The 15,197-nt window shown below is 56.7% G+C and overlaps 2 protein-coding genes across 2 annotated transcripts; both read right to left on the bottom strand.

The window, feature by feature from the left end:
• Positions 1 to 72: 72 nt before the first annotated feature.
• On the bottom strand, positions 73 to 1,182 carry LOC123240922 (P2Y purinoceptor 2-like). Its single transcript, XM_044668634.1, has one exon. It carries the CDS (start codon positions 1,180 to 1,182, stop codon positions 73 to 75), a length of 1,110 nt encoding a protein of 369 aa, XP_044524569.1.
• PUSL1 (pseudouridine synthase like 1) lies at positions 1,036 to 14,961 on the bottom strand. Its single transcript, XM_044667513.1, has 9 exons — positions 14,903 to 14,961; positions 9,080 to 9,137; positions 8,148 to 8,335; positions 5,274 to 5,420; positions 4,877 to 5,050; positions 2,113 to 2,167; positions 1,656 to 1,818; positions 1,320 to 1,458; positions 1,036 to 1,105 (listed from the first exon to the last, which is right to left on the bottom strand). Exons 1-8 carry the CDS (start codon positions 14,959 to 14,961, stop codon positions 1,370 to 1,372), a joined length of 933 nt encoding a protein of 310 aa, XP_044523448.1. The 3' UTR covers positions 1,036 to 1,105; positions 1,320 to 1,369.
• Positions 14,962 to 15,197: the final 236 nt, after the last annotated feature.

The following is a 15,197-nucleotide window of genomic DNA, read 5'->3' as shown; positions in this document are numbered from 1 at the left end:
TGGGGGGCTGGTGCAGCTGATGAGGGCCCCAGGGATGGCCCCCGTGGTCAGCGGCCCTCAGGAGGGGCGCTTTCATGTGTCCTGAGCTCCTGTAGGTGATAGAGGGTCCGGGGGGGCCTCCTGGGGACACAGGCCTGCTCCTCCAGCCTGGCTCTCTCCAGCGTTCCCCAGCTGGCCGCTCCTGCCCAGCCTGCCGTCGTAGATGGTGTATATCTTGGGTCTGAAGGGGCAGAGGCGAGCCCAGAACCTGCGGCCAGCCCGACACAGCCAGGGAAGGCCGAGGAGGGGGCTGAGGCAGGAGCCCAGGCTGACCAGCAGCAGCACCGCCGGGCGCAGGTAGCCGAGGCGGCTGAAGCGGGGCAGCAGGCGGGTGAGGGCGAAGGGCAGGAAGCAGAGTGCGCACACCAGCATGCTGAAGCAGAGGGTCCTGAGGGCCCTCCGGCAGCGTCGCGTCCTGCGGCCAGAGGCCATGCGCCAGGCCAGCAGCGGGCAGCCCCCCAGGACGAGGGCACATGGCGCCAGGAGGCCCACCACCTGGGCATAGGCGCCGTGAGGCCTGGACCCCGCCTCCTCCGCAGGAGTCTCCAAGCACCAGGTGCGGTTGTTGGGGCCAGTCCGACTCAGGGGGGCTGGCGGGGCCAGGGGGGTGGCCACGCTCACGGCCAGCCCCCACAGCAGCAGGCTCCCCGCAGCCCAGTGGCCCCGGCGCAGGCGCAGGCGGCTGAAGGGGTGTGCCAGGGCCAGGTGGCAGTCCAGGCAGAGGCAGAAGAGAGAGGCGGCGCTGAGGAAGGTGAAGGCCCAGTAGAGGCCGCCGCTCAGCCGGCACGCCAGCTCCCCAAAGCGCCAGTCGCCCCCACACAGATGGTAGTGGACCCTCAGGGGCAGGGCGCCCGCGAAGGTGGCACCGCCTGCGGTCATGCTCAGCAGGAGCACAGCAGAGGGGCTGGAGCGGCGCAGCCTGGCCAGGAGGAGGCTCCCGGCCGCCACGTTCTCAGCCAGGCCCACTGCAAAGACCACGCCATAAGCCACAGCCAACAGACGGTGGCCCTGGAGCTCGGCCGACAAGGCGCTTCCCGTGTCATTCAGGGCCATGGGCAGGCGGGACCTGTTGAAGACAACCTGGGTTTGGACTGCCTTACGTGAGGGGGACCCTGGGCCTGGAGCCTGCGCCCCCTCCCCCATGGGCTCTGCCAGCACCCCTGAACCACAGGAAGCTTCAACCTCGAGCAGTGACGTGCCCCCGCCCCCCAGGAAGCATCCTAACAGCCTGGGGCCCCGGGGTGCCTGTCAGGGAGGGGGCTGAGGGCGTGTGGGCGTACCCGGGGGCTGGGGGGGCTCCGATCCGCTCGGTTTCCCTTCTTGGACCCAGTCAGAGCTCAGGCCCTTCTGGCACGTGTCCTGGGCTCCGGCCTCCGGAGACAGACGGGCGATTGTAGCAAGCCTCACCGGGGGCCCAGTCTGGGGAGGGAAGGCGGAGCCCCGGATGTGAGGGGAGAAAATGGGCTCCCTGTGGCCCCCGGCACCTGGCCGCCCTTCGGCGCCTGTTCACATCCTGCCCCCTTCCCCCGCCCCGCCGCACTGAAAGCGCCTTTTGTCGGCTCCGCCCCGTCCCCCCGCGGGTTTGGGGTCCCAGAGCCCGGGGAGGGGGCGCTCACCGAGGCCGGCGTACTGCACGGTCTTGAGGAACAGGCCCTGCGCGGGGGCCACCAGGAGGCCGGGGCCTCTCCCGGGGTCCCCACTCTCCAGCTTCTCCTTCACCTGCCGCGGCGTCGAGGCCCCCAGGCCCACGGCCACCAGGCACGCCGTCATCCTCCGCACCTGCCGCAGCCCCCAAGCGGTCAACCGCCCAGCCCCCTCCCGCCCGGGGGCGACGCGGCCCCCCTCCGCCTCAGCGCAGCGGAGCCCCCCCATGGAGGAAGCACGGAGGGAGCCGCACGACCCCCGGCGCAGCCTGCTCGCTCATCACCACCAGGGGGCGCCGCGAGCCCCCGCGAGGCTCTCCGGGGTTCCCCAGCCAAAGCGGCCGGGGGTGGGGGTGGTTCGGTAATCCTTGCCTCTCCCCCCAGCCTCCACCTTCCAGCCTGGAAAATGGGCCGCCGCCGCGCGCTGTACCTGTTTGTACAGGAAGGACTTGCTCTCAAACTCCAGGTCCCAAAACTGCAGCTTCCTGCAAATACAAAGGGCTGATGCGAGGGGGGGAGGGGGGCGGCATCCCCCGCCCCGCCCTGCTCCGGCCTTTCTTCAAGGCCCGCCTTTCCGGCCAGATGGAGAGAGCGCTGCCAGGGCGGGCCCAAACCCTGGTTCCAATCCTAGACGTGGCCTCCCTTCCGGGGCCTCAGTTTCTCAGTTTCTTCATCTTTGAAATGGGGGGGGGGGGGCGAGGCCTTGAGAAAGATCCCAGGCACAGAGATTCAAAGCTGGGAATGATCTCGCCGGCTGAGGCAGCCAGCCTGGGGCCAGGGTTCAAGTCCAGCCTCAGGCACTTATTTCTGTGTGACCCCCGGCTTATTCATCTGGGTTTCCTCCTCTGTAAAAGGGGATCATGATCTGCGTGCAGTAACTGGAAGTGGCCGCTCCATAAACGTGCCTGGCCCAGGGGCCCACAAGCACTCCTGGAAGGAGGGGCCGTGCCCAGGGTCACAGCTGAGGGAGTGCCAGGGGCTCTGCGCACTGCCCCACCTGGCGGCTTTAAGATCTCCAATCCCGAGGGAGATGGGGAAGGGGCTCGGGCCAGGCCACGGAATACCCCATGGCGGCCATTAGGAAAGCCTGGATGGTGGCGAGGGAGCTGACCCGATGCCCGGTACACAGGAGGTGCTTAATACAAGGCCTCGGGGGCCCCTCCAGGTTGGGCAGCGGGTCGGTCGTGCCAGGCACAGTCCTGCCACCTGCCATGAGTGTTCCTCCCCTTCTTTGGGGAGAAGACTCCCAAAGGAAGATGGACGAGGGCCCGGAGCCCGGCGCCCCCGGGGCACCTGCCCCTCAATGGCTGGCAAGGGCAGAGGACAGAGCGCCTCTTCTCTGGCGCCACATCTGGCACCGGCCGGCCTCCCCTCCTCCTGGGGCCCAGGAGAAAGGCTCTTTCTACGGCTGCCCAGCCTGCACCTGCCGTGGAAGGCCAGAGACAGCCCCCTCCCCTGCGGCCAAGCTCCACAGTTAACCCCTCCCTTCCTCCGTGTCTGGAGAAGGAAACTGAGGCCTGCCCCGAGGCACCCCTATGTTAATGGGAGCTTCATCTCTAGTGGGGAGGGGGTCAGGCAGAGCTGGCCACGTGGGTGCAGCACTCGGGGAGGAAGGCAGCCGGTCGCTTAGCTCTTTGCTCTAGTGGAGCCGCCCTGCCTGTCTTTGGGGACCTTCTTGGGGCCTCAGTTTCCCCCAGGAGGTGAGGAGGTTGGCCTCGCGGCCCTGAAGTTCCTCTGAGTCAGAGGGGGAAGCTGGGGAGCAACACCCACCCGTCAGCCCACAGAGGCTTGAGGGCTCCAGGCCAGGCTGGGGCAGGGTCCCAGGGCCAGCTGGAGGGGGCCTTCAGGAGAGGCCAAGGGGAGAGCCCAGAAGCCCCTTCCTCAGGCCTGGGCTGGAAGGCTCTCCTCCACCGCCTGTGGGGCCCCCACTCTGTCCTCCCTCCCTAGGGGGGGACTGGGCAGCCCAGAGGGGAGGAGGCCGGCCAAGAGAAAGGCGGCCATTCTTTCCCAAAGGCTCTGGCTTGGCCGCCAGTTGGGAGGGGGGTTGGGGGGAGACAGGTGATGGAGATGCATCCCCAATGAGGGGCTCCCTTTTGCCATTCAGCTGGAGGACAGGCCTCAGAGAGGCTTTCATGGTTGCTAGGCAACCCCAGCCCCAGGGCCCCCCCACCCCAAATCCCTTCTGTGAATAGACAAGCTGCCAATTGAGAAAGGGGGCAGGAGGGGAGGGGGAGCGGCCAGGGAACAAGGGAGTAGTTTCCCCTGGGCCCAGAGTCTCCTGCCTGCCCACCAGCCTCGGGCTTCGGCCAGGAGCCGGCCTCCCTGGGATGCCCAGGGCTGAGGGTCTCCAGGGTCTCTGGGGGAGGCCTCCCGGGCCCAGCTTTCTGCTCATCAGCAACAGAGCTAAATTTAGCCTGGCTTCCACCCCCGCACCACAGAGCATGAAATGGAATTTGCTGGAGCTGGGCACCCGGGGGCGGGAGGGGGCACAGCTGGGAAAGGGGGCCGTAGCAGCTCCCCCCGCAACAGGCCCAGCTCAGCTCGGGCACTGATACCCAGAGGGGACGGGCATGGAGAGAAAAAGCTGGAGAGGGCGAGGGCCCAGGCTGAAAGCCAAGCACTCACAGAGCTTCTGCGCCTCTGTGGCTCCCAGGCACAGCCCCAGAGATGGTCCCGATGGTGAGAGAGGGCTGGAGTTGCTGTCAATACCCTTCCCCAAAGCAGGTCCCGAGGCCAGGGGGAGCCTGGCAGGACGAAGGACGGGGAAAGCAGCCGCTCGGTGGGCCATGGCCTCCCCTGAGGCTACCCTCCAGGGCAGTGCCCACTCCCAGTTCTGCCCGCTCCACTGGGCACACTGGCTGGCCCCAGGACAAAAGACATGAGACAGGACTGGGGCCGAGAGCAATACCATCACCCCTGCCTAGAGCAAAGGGGTGAGGGATGCAGGTCATGGAAAGATGCCAGTCCTTTGCCCCATATGCTGCCCTTAGCTGGACCAGGTGGCTCCAGCCTTCCTTCCCATCCTGCCCTGAAGGGAGGGGGACACTCTCAGACTCCCAGGTCCCACAGGACAGGGAACCCATCTGGTCTTAAAGCCCTCCCTGGCCCTTGGGACCTGATGATGTTGAGAGAGACCAAATGGAGACACCCACATCTAGCGTGAGAGGGCGACCTGGCCCGGGCTGTGTTCTTACCTCTTCTCCTGGGGATGGGTGAAGGGGCTGGCCCGCGCAGGGCCCACAGAGGCCCGGATCAGTGTCTTCACGGAGTTTTGCCAGTCATTATCACTTGCTGACCTAAAGGCCCGGAAGTCGTGGGTGCCCTGGAGATGCTGGGCAGCCTCCTGCATGGCTGCCACATCCAGGTGGCTAGGGGCAGAGCAGGATGGGAAGCCATGAGGGCATCCTCCTTGCTCAAGGTCCCTTCCCCCCTCCCCAAATAGCACCCCCCCCTTCCTCCAGCCCAGCCCAGAATCTGGCCTTCTTGATGACACAGGGAATGGGAAGTGTTCTGTCCTAGGCCTAGGGGCCTCATCCTCTGCCAGGCCCTTCCCCTGAATCTGTACTGAGGGGAAGGAGTTGTGGCACTTACTCAGCCCTCAGTGGCCAGCACAGGTTCCGGTCAAACACAGGCAGCATGTCCACAGAGCAGCCAGTTACCAGTCGGTACAGGTAGGTCCGGGACGTGGCTTCAAAGCGAGCGTGGAAGTCATCAGGAGCCCGAAAAGCCCGGATCACCCTAGAAGGGAGATTGGGATTGGGGATATGGGGATTAGACGCCAGGAAGAACTTCCACTGTTTTAAGATTAGATGAAGGAAGTCACCGAAGACAGGAGAGCACGGTGGTCCCCTGCCCATGCCTACCTCCCCAAGCTAGGCCAGCCAGGGCAGAGGTCTGTGGGTTTCCAGAATCACCCTGGTGACTGACACAGTGCTTGGGGAGTGGGAATGCCTGGGTCCAACAGGGTAGGAGCTGGGGCCCTCTATTTCCCAGAACCAAATTAAGGAGACCGGCTAGACCCATCAATCCACCAATTGCTAAGAACTGATTAAGAGCCTTGTATGTGCCAGACAGTGGGAAAACAAAGGCAAAGAATGGAAGGATCCCTGCCCTCTGGAGGGGCCTACATTCTAATGGGGAAGCAAGGACGTGTAGGAGAGTATGCAGGATAAAAACACAAAATGAATGCAAGGTAATTAAGGATGCTCCCTAGAGGCTGAGTCAGGAAGGAGCCCAGTGATTCAAAGGGCACAGCAGACTGGGAGTTGTGGGAAAAGGGGATGGAAAGCCCTGAGGGAGTGTGGCAAAGGCAGTAAAAAACAATGGAGGGGGGCAGCTGGGTAGCTCAGGGGATGGAGAGCCAGACCTAGAGACAGGAGGTCCTAGGTTCAAATCTGGCCTCAGACACTTCCCAGCTGTGTGACCCTGGGCAAGTCACTTGACCCCCATTGCCTAGCCCTTACCATTCTTCTGCCTTGGAGCCAATACACAGTACTGACTCCAAGATGGAAGGTAAGGATTTTTAAAAAAAAAAACAAAAAACATGGAGAGAGTGTCAGACCTGGAAGTCAGGAGGACCTGGGTTCAAATTTCACCTTTGACACATATTCTTAGTACTTCTAGAACAATGGTGTCAAACTCCAATAGAAATGGGGGCCACAAATCGGTATGCAAGGGGTCCAGAGACTACGTATAGTCTTAGTTTTAAAATGTGTTATTATCTTTGTCTCATTTATGTTGTTAAGTAAGCATGGTTTGGGCTCCATTGTGGGCCACGTGCTGGCCCGGGTGCTCGAACCTCATGCTGTAAGCCACAGAGAAGGTGGTGACCAGCCAGGCGAGCAGTAGAGAGTGTCTTCACTGGAAGTTCCTTAGACCAGTCCCAGGGCCAATCCCCACCTCTAACACTATGAATTGCAGAGGAAGTGCCAGCCTGCATTGGCGGAGGGAATGTCCTCACCCACAAGTTCCCTATATGAATGATATCACAGATCCAGTCGCTTTGGAAAGTGGCGGGAGCCAGGTGGGAGAGGCCTTAACCAGCAGTTTCTTTCAGACTCTGGAGATGACAGGGAGCCCCTGGAGTTTTATGAGGAGGGGGGCAACGCAGTTAGATCTGTTGGCAGCTGGAACTTAATAAATGTTTCAGGGAGGGGAGAAGGGTGGGAGAGAGGGAGGGTGGGAGGGACAGAGAGAATCTGGAACCCCAAACTTTTTTTAAAATGTTAAAAATTATTTTTACACGTAATTGGCTAAAAAATAAAATATTTTTGTGTAAAAAGGTCGGGCTTCAGTGGATTGAGAGCCAGGCCTAGAGACAGGAGGTCCTGAGGTCAAATCTGGCCTCAGATAGTCCCTAGCTATGTGACCCTGGGCAAGTCACTTAACTCCTATTGTCTAGTCCTTACCACTCTTCTGCCTTGACACCAACACCCAGTATTGATTCTAAGAAGGTAATGGTTTAAAAAATAATAATAATCAAAATAAATGTGAGCGTATGTAATGACTGCTCGAAGGTTGGAGTGGAGTGGGGAGAGACTGAAGGCAGAGAAGCCCACCATTGGCACGAGATGCTGAGGCGGAGGGTCAGGCCGTGTCAGAGGGAGAGATCTGATGGAGCAAAGGTGACAAGACGTAACCACAGACTGAATGAGGAAGTCAATAATGGCACCGACACTGGGAGCGTCACCTGGCTGACTGGGAAGGATGACGGTGCCTTCGCCATAATGGGGAAATGTTTCGGGAAAAGGACATTTCGGTGAGTTTGAGATGCCCACAGGATATCCGGAGGAGAGGATTATAGCTCAGGAGAAAGCCTGGCTAAGCCTCGCCCGGCAGGTCTGGGAATCCGCTTAGAGATGAACATTTAGAAGCTGATGAGGTCATGACCAGAGAGTATATATAGAAAGAGGCGGCAGGGCTCAGAACAGAGCCTGGACACCGGTGGAGTCAGCTGGGGCCCAGGATCTCCTGGTTCTGGTCCCCAGTGCCCCAGGCCAAGGTCAAATCCTGGGCTGGGAAGAGGCTACTTCCTGTCCCTCCCAGAGCCAGAAATAACCATAAGCCTTAGAGCAGCGCAGACAGACCGGAACTGTGACCCACCCGGAGGCCAGCCGGTCTACCTCCTGCCTCCCACTGCAGGCACTCCCTAAGGTGGGCCAGCTCCGGCTCCTCTCCGCTGTCCGCTCCCCTTGGTGCTGATCCTCGCTTCCAGGAGGAGTCCTTTCTAAGGCAGGGCCGTGAGAGGCTGAGATGTACAGGGTGCCCCAACTCTTGGGGCTGACACCAAGGATGCCTGGCCCCCCCCCAGAGTGTTCCGTCACGGGGGACCAAGGTGGGGGGAGGGCAATGGAACCTGGGACAGGATTGTGCTCGAGGAATGTCTGGGGCCTGACGGAGGGTGGTCTGGCCATTCACTACAGAGGAGAGGGGCTGTGCCGGAAGGATCTGGGGGCTTCTCCATACCTGATGTCAGGGTGATCGAGGTGGCTATTGAGGGCTGTCGTGAGGACATCGGGTGAGAAGGGGGGCCGGCCCGTCAGGCGCTGAACATCGCAATGGGCAGAGTTCTCGAGGGCATGGACGCCGGCGTCCGTTCGGCTGGAGATGCTGAACTTGACCGGTGTGATGGAGTTCAGCCGCTCTGCAGCCCTCTGGGATGGATGGGATGCGGGTGAGGCAGGGGCCGCACGGACTCCTTTCCCTGTGCCCTCCACTGGATGGGGCCCAGTGAGGCAGCACAGACAGAACCCAAAGCTGGAATACTCAGAAGCCCCAGGTGGGAATCTTGGCCCTGCTCCTAACCACTTAGTTCTGGCACTTCTCAGCATGGGCCTTAGTTTCCTCCTCTGTTAAACGAGGCCTCTGGGCCCCACAGTCGGTCTCTAAAGTCCCTGCCAGCTCTGAGCCCTGTGACCCAGCGCACCTGTGGGCTGGACGGTCCCCAGAACTAGAGGAAGCTTGCACCGTAGCGGGGTCCATTCATCCATCTGCCCTAGGTTTGGAGGCTTTCGGACAATCTGTGTCCACAGGGATCAGCAAAAGCCCCAGCCACCTTGTCTCCCCCCAGCCCCACTCCGTTCAGTAACTGTTTCCAGATAGCACGAGGTCATTCTGTCCATCCCCCTGCTCCAGTCCCATCCTCCATATAAACAGAGACTTTAGTCTGGGGGTCGGGGTGGGAGGCTGACTAGTAGCTGTTCCGTCTCCAGCCTCCATACCCTCTGACAGACTGTTGTCCATATCGGGAATGCTCTCCTCTGTCAGCCACCTGGTAGAGCCTCCAGCTTCCTCCTATGGAGAAGCCTCTCCTGAGCCCTCCCTGGTGCTAGCACTCTCTCCCTTCTCCTCAAACCCTCAGAGAGAGCTGAATCCTGGGCCGAAGACAAGCCACTTACCTCTAGAAAATTCTGGACTCCGACCCTCTGCCCCGGCCGTTTGATAGCCATGACCCCACTGTATGAAGAGAGGGGAGAGAGAGGGAGAGAGACACAGAGACAGTGACAGAGAGAGAGACAGAGACAGAGGGAGACAGAGAAAGAAGAGACACAGAGACAGAGAGAGAGACACAGAGAGATAGAGGGAGACAGAGAGAGGGACAGAGAGAGAGGAGAGAAAGATAGAGACAGAAGGAAAGAGAGAGCTCATTATTTGCTCCACAAATGATCCCTCGTCTGGCTCTCTAACCCAGACCCATGTCTGCAGGGAGAGATCTAAGCTGCTGCTTCCCTTAGATTCCTAGACTGGAGATTTCAGTCTGGGAGGCAGGGCCCTTATAGCCCAGAATGACAGAGATGGGAAGAACTTCATTGGCCATCCATCCAATTTAACCCTCTCAGATTAGGGATGAAGAAACTGAGGCTCAGGGAAGCTGACAACTCTGCCCTGTGGTCCTATCAGGTCCTAAAGGGCAGGAACAGCCTTCATTTCTGTCTTGGTAGCTCTAGCATCTGACCAGGTGTGGGCTTGCTGAAATGGATTGCTACAGTTAGCATGGGGGCCACCTGTTCTCATGAGAGGCGATTCTCTCTAAGTCATTGTCATTCATTCTTTTTTCACTTGAAATTATTTTGATATGGAAGGTTCTGAGCTCCTGCAGGAGCCCATCTTTGGCCTCGGAGCCCTGCGGCGTTTCTTTGGCTCCTCCAGCCTGAACACCAGGGCAGCACACCAGAGAAAGAAAGAGGTGTGTCAAAAGTGCCTTTTTTAAAAAATAAAAAACTCTTACCTTCCTTCTTAGAATCAATACTAAGGATTGGTTCCAAGGCAGAACTGATATTAAGACAGAAGGTAAGAGTAAAATACAAAAAAAAAATAGTTTTTACCTTAAAGAATCCCTGAAAAGGTCTCAGAAACCTCCAGGAGTCCCCAGATCACACTGGCACTCCCATCTAGCCTCTCTGCTAAACTTCTCTTTTCAAGCCAACTATCCCGTCCTTTGCAGTAGTGGTCCCTGGATAATGCTTCATGGAAAGAACTGAGGCTGGCCCCTGCAGATTCCCTCTTCTCCTGTTCTGTGCTTCAAATCACCTCTGTATCACCTCCCTCCATTCCTTTGTCCCAGGCTCCGAGGACTCAGGGATTCTTCCCTTTGCCCTCTGCTTGTGCCCTGAGTTCTAATGCCTCCTGGCTCCTCCTGCAGCCAGCCCCTTCCAAAGACCTAATTTTCAACTTCTTTATATCACAATTGCCTCCCCATCGCCATAAACACAACTAGACTGTGTCTGAGCCTGAAAAAAAAACAACCTTGATATGATGTTCCCTCAAGCTACTGCCCTAAATCTCCCCTTCCACAGGAAAATAAAGCTCCAGGCACATTTTCACCTCGATTTTCTGGCCTTCTCCTCACTTCTCAGCCCTTTGAAATCTAGCTTCTGTCCCTTCCATTACTGAAATGGCCTGTTCCCAGGCCACCAAGGATTTTGTTTTAACCCCTCACCTCCCATCTTAGAATCAATACTGTGTATCAGTTCCAAGGCAGAAGAGTGGTAAGGGCTAGGCAATGGGGGTTAAGTGACTCACCCAGGGTCACACAGCTAGAAAGTGTCTGAGGACAGATTTGAACCCTGGATCTCCCTACTTTAAGGCCTGGCCCTCTAACCACTGAGCTACCCAGCTGTCCCCACCAAGGATTTTTCTTTATGACAGAACCAAGCAGCCTGTTCTTAGGGCTTTTTGACCTCAGTGGTTAATTACTGGTCACAATCGCCCTACTTCTGGAGACTCTCTCCACCCAGGGTTTTGGGGATGCAACCACTGGTCACCATCCCCCACCTCTACCTCCCCATAGAGGCTGGGTGACTTCTCATTCTCCTTTGCAGAATCATCCTTCCCGTCTAGCCTTCTAGGCATGTGGAGTTTCCCTCAGGGCTCTGCCCTGGGCCCTCCCCTCCCCTCTCTCTTATCCTTCTCTTCCCTCCCCTCTCCCCCCTCCTCCTCTTCTCCCCTCTCCACTTCCCTTCCTTCCCCCCCCCCTTCTCTCTGTCTCTCTCTCTGACTCTCTTATGTCATCAGCTCCCATGGGTTTAATTATTAGGTTTAATTATCATCTCTATGCAGATGACTCCCAGGTTGACATATCTAGCCCAACTTCTCTCCTAAGGGCGGGTCCTACCTCTCCAACACCTGCCTGACATCTCCAACAGGGTGTTCCTTTGGCCTTTGGTGGCTCAGAGGATAGAGCATCAGGCCTGGTGTCAGGAAGACTCACCTTCCAGAGTTCAAATCCAGCCTCAGACATTTCTTGGCTGTGTGACCCTGGGCATGTCACGTCATGCTGTCTGCCTCAGTTTCCTCATCTGTCAAATGTGCTGGAGAAGGAATTGGCAAACCACTCTAGTATCTTTGCCAAGAAAACCCCAAAAGGGGTCACAAAGAGTCAGATAGGACTGAATAACAACAAAATGTCTAAAACAGAACTCATTTCCCCCAAACCTCCCACTACCCCTAACTTCCCTATCTGGGTTCAGGGCACCACCACCATTTCCAATCCAATCCAATCCACACAGTAAGCAGATCCTGTGTGCCAGGCACCGAGCTCAGCACTAATTATACAAGGAGACCCCAGCATCACTCTCAGATCTTTACTCTCCATCATCCCCCACATCCAACTAGTGGCTAGAACCAGTGGTTTCCAATTACTCATCATCTTCCACATACTTCCTTTTCACATATACCACAACCATCCAGGTCTGGCCAGGCCCTCAGGAGCTTTTTTTTTTTTTTTTTTTTTAAACCCTCACTTTCCCTCGTAGAATCAATACTGTGTGTTGCTTCCAAGGCAGAAGAGCAGTAAGGGCTAGACAATGGGAGTTAAGTGACTTGCCCAGGGTCACTCAGCTAGGAAGTGTCTGAGGCCAAATTTGAAACCAGGACCTCCCATCTCTGGGCCTGACTCTCATGAGCCACCCAGCTGCCTCCCTCATTATCTCTTACCTGTCCTATGGCAATAGCCTCAGAATTGGTTTCTTTGCCTCACTTCTCTCCAGTCTCCCATCCACAGCTGTCAAGTAGGTATTTCTAAAGCACAGGTTTAGCCTGTTCTTCTGCTCAAGAAACTCCAGTGACTCCCCCTTGCCTTTAGGACAAAAGATAACTTCTCTGTTTGACTTTTAAAGCCCTTCTCAGTGGTTGCAGCATTATCTCTGCAGAGGATTTACATCATGCATCGGACAATCCAGCCAGACTGGTCTGCACTATCTACCTTTCATCTCAGTTCAGACAGACTTCCTCCATGTTGGGAATGCTCTCCCTCTTTGAAACCTCTTGGAATCCCTATTTTCCTTCCCAGCTCAGCTCAAGCACCAACTGCCTCCTCTACGGGGTCCTTCCACCTCCCAATTACTTTGCCGATTTTATATTACTACCTGTTGGCCTCAGTTTCCTCATCTGTAAAATGAGATGGAGAAAGAAATGGCCAACCCCTCTAGTGTCTTTGCCAAGAAAACTCCAAATGGGGCTGTGAAGTCAGACCTGACTGAATAGCTTGGATAACAACATTCTGAATACATATCACTTCTCCCCCCTGTAGCTTCTTGAGGAGAGGGCTGCCTGGTAGAGACTGTTAGTTCCTAGGGGCAGCTAGATGGCTCAGTAGAGGGAGAGTAAGGCTTGGACACAGGAGGTCCTGGGTTCAAATCTGGTCCGAGACACTTCCTACCTCTATGACTATGGACAAGTCACTTAACTCCACTTGGCTAGCACTTACCACTCTTCTGTCTTATAAGTGATACTGAGCCAGAAAATAAAGGTTTAATGAATAATAATAAGCTTGTTCAGTGGATAGAGCACTAATCTGAGAGCTGGGAGGTCCTGGGTTCAAATCTGCCCCACGGCACTTCCTAGCTATGTGACCTTGGGCAAGTCACTTAATTCCCATTGCCTTGCCCTTGTCACTCTTCTGCCTAGTCAGAAGGTGAGGGTTTGGAAAAAAAGATTGTGGGTTCTTTCCTGTGATGAACAATGATGAAGAGATATCTCCATTTCTTGAGAGACGACTGATGAAACTCAGACTGCAGCAGATTTTTCACTTTCTTTCTTTTTCGTGTTTTTTTTTCCAACACGGCCAACATGGACATTTGCTTTTCGTGACTTATATCATCATTATATAGAATCAATTGCCAAATTGCTTATCTTCTCAGGGGTCGGGAGGGCCAGAGGAAGGAGAGAATTTGGAACTTGGCATTTTAAACAATGAATGTTTTTTACATTTTATTAGGAAATATTTAGTGAAATAAATATAAATATAGTTAAAAAAAAAAAAGATTGTGAGTTCCTTGAGGGTAGGGACTGTCTTTTTTGCTTCTTTTTATAAAAATCTCCAGCAATTAGCATATAGTAGGCTCTTGTTCTAAATGTTTCCTGACTGACTGGGCCACAAACGCTTGTTGAATTAAATAGTTGAAAACACAGCCTAAGTGGGAATTCTTCCAAGCCCCATCGAGTTGTTAGTTTCAGTTGCTCTCAAGAAATGGTTTTGGGGTGCTTCTATGTGGATCTTACCAAAGTCAAGAGGACAGCCCTAGGAGTCATCTAAAGACCAGAGTTCGAATTTTGCCCTTGAGGTTTATTAACAACCCAGACCTGACTTAGGGTTAGTCCCCACCTCAGAAGTCTTAATTTCTTAATGTAGAAAATGAAGGATTAGACTACATGGCCACTGAGGTCCCCATCCAGCCATGATGGATGATCTCCTCACTCCTGCCCTCTCCAGGTAAAATTTAAGCTCTCAGTAGGCACAGATGAAGTCTTTTTTTTTTTTTTTTAATCTCTCAATCCCCACTGCCTTGCCAAGTCCTAGTTAACATTTTCATTTTGTTTCTAAACCTTTGAATCAATAAGTCCAAAGGTTCCAAGGCAGAAGAGAGGTGAGAGTGAGGCAATGGGGGTTAAGTGACTTGCCCAGGGTCACACAGCTAGGAAGGGTCTGAGGTAAAATTTGAACCCAGGACCTCTCATCTCCAGGCCTGGCTCTCTCTCCACTGAGCCACCTGAATGCTCAGCCTCCACTGGGTGAAAGCGCCTTGGTCAGTCCTAACAGGGATCCCTGGAGCTCTCTTCCCTCCCCTTCCCAAACACACAGGCACTGAATGTAAGCAAAGCTGTTTCAGGCAGAAATGTTTAGAAACCTAATTTCCGGAAAACGTCCCGAGTCTGGGTGATTTCTTGAAATGGCCATCCTAAACTTAGCTCCGGTGCCAACCTTCCAGCCTACCCTGCCCCCCTGCCCCGGCCAGACCTGGGTACAGTCCGTGGCCACATCCTTCCTCTGCTCCGGGAGAGGAAGCCGGGGGGAGGGGGAGTGTAAGGCCCCAGACTCAGGGCCCTCCTCCACCCGTCAGGGCTGCCCCCAGTGCATGGCACAGAGTAGGTGCTTAATAATTGCAGCTTGACTTGAACCACTCAGTCGTGGAACTTGGTTCCAGGACCGGAAGGTGCTTAGAAATCACTGACTAGATCCTGGGACAGGAAACAGGCCCAGGGAGGGAAGGGGATCGTCTGAGGTCTCCCCTAGGGCTCGGGGTGCCCCTAGTCCCCCGCCGGGGCTGCCTTCCAAATTTCTTCCTCGGGCTCGCTCCAGTCCTTCCTGCTGCAGCCCCCGACGTCCCACGTGGGCGCTGGGGCAATCTAGGGACACGAGTGGGCGCCCCCCCCCCGGAAGGGGGCGGGGCTAGATCCCCGTATCCCGCCCTTCTCGGGGCCCCATCTCCGCCCCTACCTACCTAAAGGCGGTCCCCACGTACTGGAAGAACACGAGGTAGCGCGCGCGGGGTGAGTCCATGGCCGCGTGGGAGGGGGCGGGCCGGGCCGGCCGCGCGTGCCCGCCCCCAGCCTAGCGGACCCCGCCCTCCCGTGGCGCGCGCCCCGGCCCGGCCCAGACTCCAAGGCCACCGCGCGCGATTGGACGGCGGAAGGAGGGCGGGGGGAGGGGGTGAAATGGCCTACAGGGGGCGGGGCCTCATAGGGGGCGGGGCCTTCTCTTAGGGAACGGGGAGCAAGTGACGGCCGAGTTCTGGG

This window comes from Gracilinanus agilis, chromosome 3 (genome assembly GCF_016433145.1).
Source record: "Gracilinanus agilis isolate LMUSP501 chromosome 3, AgileGrace, whole genome shotgun sequence".
Taxonomy (NCBI): domain Eukaryota; kingdom Metazoa; phylum Chordata; class Mammalia; order Didelphimorphia; family Didelphidae; genus Gracilinanus; species Gracilinanus agilis.
Note: the sequence above shows the minus strand (reverse complement) of the source record. Positions and strands in the feature narration are given on the sequence as shown.